This window comes from Anneissia japonica, unplaced genomic scaffold (genome assembly GCF_011630105.1).
Source record: "Anneissia japonica isolate Jap-2015-1 unplaced genomic scaffold, ASM1163010v1 scaffold3888_len366471_cov172, whole genome shotgun sequence".
NCBI classification, from domain to species: Eukaryota; Metazoa; Echinodermata; class Crinoidea; order Comatulida; family Comatulidae; genus Anneissia; species Anneissia japonica.
Window position 1 is genome coordinate 311185 of NW_022687727.1, and position 6685 is coordinate 317869.

General features: G+C 34.0%; 1 protein-coding gene across 5 annotated transcripts in view; it reads right to left on the reverse strand.

Moving 5' to 3' along the window:
- Positions 1 to 4381: 4381 nt before the first annotated feature.
- Positions 4382 to 6685, reverse strand: part of LOC117120821 — a 32556-nt gene continuing 30252 nt past the window's right edge. For all 5 annotated transcript variants that reach the window (XM_033265902.1, XM_033265910.1, XM_033265926.1 and 2 more), the window contains one exon: positions 4382 to 6665. In XM_033265902.1, the coding sequence (XP_033121793.1) occupies positions 6399 to 6665 (267 nt within the window). In that variant the 3' untranslated portion in view covers positions 4382 to 6398. The remainder of the gene's footprint in view (positions 6666 to 6685) is intronic.

Below are 6685 nucleotides of genomic sequence, written 5' to 3' on the forward strand. Positions count from 1 at the left end.
AAAAATGATATGGAGACGATATGACAATGTAGTAAAAAAGTACGATAGCGAGAATAGGTACAGTATATGATCAGTTCTACTGGAGATTGATGCCATTCGTACATCAAACTTAACGTAACCAGCCAGAAATAAGCAGGATGACTGGAGTATATCGCAAGAAGATTGATGAATTTACAAATCTCCGTATTCTCAATGCAGTTCGTGATAATTACGTGCTGATTATACGAACAGAACGCTGGTACATCGTCCCTGGGACCATGGACCATTTCGGAGTCAACGAGACTTAAAAAACTGATCAGAACAGATCAAGGAATACGCGTCTCACAAACACACATGTTTTTTTGTATGTCTTTACACTGCCATTTTTTGTGGGACCTTACCAGATTATCCAAGGGGCGAGGCTTAGCCGATAGGTCCATTGTACGTTATCGCATGTCAACTTCTAAGACATTATTTAAGGTTAACGATGCCACACACATAATCTCTTGTCATCTATGTTCATAGTTGATCTCGCATATTTTAATTGCTAGTTTATATTACTATGTGGAATAGGCCTATATTACGATAAAAACTGAAGTAATAATGCCTAATAATACATTGTCTCGGAAAGCAATGCAGAATCTAATTACGAACGCCTGAATTTTCATTGTTATTAAATTTTGATTTTCGTTTTAAAATTTCATTCAACCTCTTCATCAGCATAATCATCATCAACAATATTACCATTATTATCGCCTGCATCATATCATCATGGCATTCTCATCATCATTATTATCATCATCAATATCAATATCACTGTCCTATATCGTCAACGTCTTCCATAATGTCATGTAATTTCATTGAGGTTTTTAGTGTCAATTTGGACTAGGCCTACGTAGGTTACAATGTCTATAACTTTCTGAATTTTAATTAATTCATCGCCATTTGCTTAAATTAGCTGTTATCTATCTTAAAAACCTTAATATGTATGCATGTTATAACATGAGAAAATGTGTTTATGGCAGAATTTCACAAAGCTAACTAGACACTGAAAACATCTAGTAGATATAAATGCAATTCAAAATATATGTATAAACTAAATAAACTTTCCTTTTGGATAAATCCTTTCTGTCCCACTGGGCATTCCTCTTCGGTGCCCACTATGCTTTGACCATGAAGAAAAACCCACCCATCATAGCATAATGGACGCCGACGAGGATCCAGTGTGATTGAAGGCTTCGTCCAAAATTTATCGTGAGTTTCTTTAGTTTATACATATTACTTTCATTTATATCACCAAGATGTTTGAGGTGACAGTGAGGCTAAATAAATTAAAGCTAACAATCTATCAAAAGGGCAATCCGAAATTTTTAGTCTTTGTGAAAAGAATGACAAATTAAAATGCTACTTTAATTAAGACATTTTAAATAACGTTCTATATAATAACATAAAATGTGTTCATTTATGGTCATAAACTAAACTAAAGGTCAACCATCGGATGTGAAGACTAAAGGTAAACCATAGGCTATGGAGATTAAAGGTCAACCATGGGCTACGGAGAATAAAGGTCAACTATAGGCTATGAAGACTAAATGTCAACTTAACTAAATTTAGTGAAATCGACGGTAAAAACTAGATCGAACTTCAATTAGCGATTCCAAGATATTTTTCTTCTGAAATGAAATGTAAAGCAACAAAGCTGGACTAACATTGCAACATCCCGACCAGACGTACTGCATCTTATTACCGACTGGATAAATAATAGTGAGCTTATTAACTGACAAATTCGTGACTAATAACCAAAGCTATAAGTTTCTCGTAGTTCAATAATTTTCAATCATGCAGACTCTATTTCTTAAGTGCTACCGAAGTAGGACTACGGCGGACCACAAGTCATGGAATTGTCCGTACTGTTCAAATGATCAAACCAGTATTCTTTAGGACGATGCTGCTGGAAAAAAATATATTTTTATTACACTACGACTAAACAAATCGATCATCACTGTCGAAATGACAGATTGACATTAAATGATTGACCGACAAACTCCTACTTAGCAACGATGCTAATGCCAACCTAGAACCAGCCAAAATGATCCAATACTGACGTCCGAATTCAAAACCTCATAAAGTTATTACAGAAAGACAATCAATGAAGTTTGCTGTAACCATACTTTTTATGTATGTTTTAAAATTTTATTAGCATGATGGATGTATGTCGTTTGTTATCTTTTAAAATAATAAGCACATCTCTCTGTTCAGTGTTGTTGCAACATGATAGTACGGTACATGTAATGAAATGTGTGCCAATATTAATTGGAAAATCCAAGGATCAGCTTGGCCTTATACTCAGGTGGAGAGCTTCACAACTGTAACAGGAGTATTTAGGTACAAATCCCGATTGAGGAAATATATATTCTCTTTAAAAAAAAATTATTTTTACAAAAAGTGGGTTAGATATTTTAATTACTAGATCTGGACCTCTATGCCTGATCTTACCACACCATCATTTGCCCACAATACCTTCACTATTATCCACCATTCTTATTTGAACAGATTATGATCTCGAAACTTACAGGAAAACAGCGAGGCCCAAAGCTGTACAGTAATCATATCCTTCTTCTACCTGATTTATATCATTTGCCAACTCCATTTTTTAAGTTTTTCTATTGCTTTCTCTGTACTAGAAACATGAAATATATAAAATGTCCATTATTACTTTTGAGTAAGGTAGATGCGCTCGTCCTATATGACATGTTCTTGATTAAATAAACTTCATAATCTTGAAAGCAATCGATTGTTTCAGCTTGGTATGCGATAACTTCATTATAAGCATATTGCCTACCATTGGAATGAAATAGTAAAATAGTTTGATTGTTTACATAGTATGATGTTATAACTTAGGCTTTAAGTCACACACAAGACGCAGTTTCAGAAATTTGATTGAATTTGATTTAAAATACCTTTGTTAATGCTAAAAAAGTAAACAATTCAATAATGTTTATGCTTGGTGAATTTTTTAAAGCCAAAAACTTATAGTGGTATGTTTTTAATATTCTTTTTTTTTAATTAGTAGAAAAGAAAACCAGAAATGTTTGAATATGTTTACACGAAGATTTTATAACTGATGAATCATGATTAAAAAAAAACCCCATTATAATTAACTAGTGAAGCTATTAATTTACAAACTTTGTAGGGCAATGGCTCAGCCCAAAACCGAATACAGTATATACATTGCTATTTAAACGGATATGAGTCTAAGAAACAATTGGTATATTATTCAATATGAGAAGTCGGTTTATATATACTTTTCCAGATTTTTGGAATTACAACATTGATTATTACCGGTAGATCACAAAAAATATCGCTGCCTCCGGGTACCTTCAAAATTAAATTGCTGAGCGCGTCAATAAGACTAAATTTGCGAAGACACTAATATCAACCGATTCTAACCGAAACTGATCAATTTGGTAGAATCGGCTGCAATATCTTGAAAACTTATGAAAATGTATAACAATCTGTGTGTCACATTTTAGTTAAGGAGCACTTTCGGTGTGTCCAGAGGTTTTTTTCTATTTAATTTTGAATCCATAGATCATTTACATACATGTTTTGTTACATTGACTTTTGTCACGACCGCTATTTTCTGATTCTGATCTGGACATACTCTCTTCTGCATTAGGCCTATCGTTTTAAGGTTATTTCTGATATATTTAATCATGTATTTTGTAAAGATACATTTATTTTCGTCGGTTTTCATCAATATTAAATGCGCTATACAAGCAAACAGTCATTGAATATTAAAGAAAACATATGCTTTAAGGCTCATTCTTAATATTTAAAAAAAAATCACTTGACACAATCTTTCCGAGTTTTTATTTCCTATCTATTTTGGCTAATTTAGATATTTATGTAATACTGTTGTTTCTCTTTCGTGTACATGTGGTAGTTTTGTGTTGAAAATTTGGAGCCGATGATTCAATGAACACCGCGGCTACAATTATCACTAGAAGATAGTATTTGGCAACGCACAAACAACTTGAAAACACTGCGACGACATTAAATTATCGGTCCGATCGGTCGTCAAATGCCATTAATAACGCGTGCCTAATATAGTACCGGAGGAGCTAACCACCGAAATGCGATTTGATGAAATATCAAAATTATGTTAAGTCTGAGAATAAAATATCTTCAAGAATTATTTTCCAAAAATAATTAAAACAATAATTGTAAAATCAATAATCACACACGAACACTGACCTGACTCACGCCTAGGACGGATAATTTTGTTATCAGTAGGCTATCAGTACAATATCGGCTGGTTTGACTTTCGATTGTGGAGACCAAAAATGAATAGTTAACGAGGCTGATTGTAGGCCCAGTTAAAGACTCGGCACTGGATGCTCTCTTTTCGTTTAGTATACTACGTTTACGTTTGACTTTCTCAATGTCAAAATAAGACCCAAGTGGTTATAATTAGGCCTGTTTCTGTTTCGGTAGAGCTTCTCCGTGTATTTTTATATTGATTATTTTATACTACCGGTATCATTGCTGCATGTCTGAAGACAGCGTAGTTCGCAGCTTCGTGTTTGTTGATGACAATAAAGAAATCTTGTATTTTGTATAAAGCTGCTACATTTTTTCAAAAATGGCCATTTAATATTAGAGTGTGATAGTCAACAGTGCCACACTACTTTTGTTTTGTATTAGAACTATTAATTGCAGATTCATAAGCTCAGATCCTTTAAAAAAAAAAAAAACTTTTTTCAACTGTTGCATCCACAAACCCATATAGAGCATGATACTATGTGGGAGATTAATAGATTGATACTAAATATGCTCGAAAACATAAAATTCATAAATTAAAGTAACCCACACGTTTCTTCTGTTATGAAAGAACGATAAGAACATTTTTTAGTCTAATACAGGGCATGACAACAAAAAATCATGTTGTACTTCTTGGAATGTGATGTTGTACAGTATTGTTTCATTGCTTATATAAACACTTTATAGAGGAGACAATCAGCTTTTTGTTCAGTCCTAATTATTGGCCCAAGTAATTCACTAAATGTAAAACATTTATTCAATTACAATTATGGCCGTATCCAAAGGCAGAAATAGGTGAACTGTATTAATTTGTGTAGGCCTAGATATATAATTATTGTCCATTATGAAAGTTTTCTTAAAAAGTAACATATTATGTAAGTCAAACTCATCGTAAACTAACACCAAAATAATTAAACTGGATTAGGCCTAATTGCTGAGAAATAGAATAGCTTATACAGACTAAAAATAAATCATATAGGCCTACTTTCATGTCACCATAGATTTCATAAGTGATGGTCCAGTTAATATTCGCCCGGAATTCATGTACATCCTCATAAGGAAAGTTAAAACAACTTTTTCCCATTACCCATAGGCCTATCCCTAAATCACGTGATCGTTCCGTTGTTGTAGTACTGACATTTGGCTTATAAAACGATGAGGTGTTAAATCGCAAGACGTATGGTTTTGTGAATTTTCAATCGTAGAGATACTACTGAAATGTTGTCGCAAAATATTCTCCTTTAATTATGTAAACCGAGAGGAATATTCTAGTTTTGTCAATCTTTGTCTAACGGCGTCCTCTCATCGAACGACATACCGGTATGGGTTGTTTTTCTGTTCATCACTATTATACTCCGATAAAACAGAGTACCTCATGCAATGGTAAACATAAATTCGATCTTCCTTCTCACGGCATACATTCCTGATCGTGGAAGGGCAAATACAGAAAGGATTAGGTTAATAATTCTGTGTGTAATTGAGCCCGACATTTTCAAATTTCACATTTACTATCGTTACACTATTGAGGTCAATGAATTCAAATTCGATTGAAACGGCTGATTGTGCTCTCCATTTTGACGCGCGTGCGCATCTCCATTACAACAGACCAACCTGCAATTATTCTGAGAGACCATCGTACTCAAACGGTTGTCCATGGAACTCTTCAGGGCTGGTGTTAGCAGTATATCAAGGCATGTTGAGATATGTAGGCCTCACCTTAAGGGTGAGCTGCGATTGCAGCATCAGTTGCATAGATCCCTGTTAGTCGTGTAAACAAAATATTACATGAACGATATTCATATTTCAGAGGATCTCGGATTATCTCTGCTAATTAGAGTTGATGTTTGACATTAATCGTACTTGATTACAACCGAAACTCCGTCGTACACAATGCCCATTTGTTAATATCCTACCAAGAATAAATACAAATCCACATACATTCTGTGTTGATATTATTCCAATTTTTTTTGCGCTTTTGAAAAGCAGCAAATTAATGAGTATCGATGCGTCGTTCTGATTGCATATCCAAAAATATATCTCAAGGCTAGTGACAATAACTCCAAGGAAATGAATGCAGCAATGTGGCACACCCGTCATCAGGAATATATTCGCTTACATACATACATGCTACAAAAACAACATAACACGAACAAAGCGCCTCCTAGCATTTGCACAATGGTCCATACAGGAATTATAACTGCAAGACTATATCCATCCGATAATGCCTGTTCGTAACGATTTAACATCGCAAGCAAACCGTCCTTGTAACTTTCAGAAAATCTGTCAATTGTTTTTTGATATACATCCGATATTACTTCTTCGGTTATTTTCCTAGCTGCAATTTTACCAACTGACGTTGCTCGCTGGAAATAAATAAAAAAGA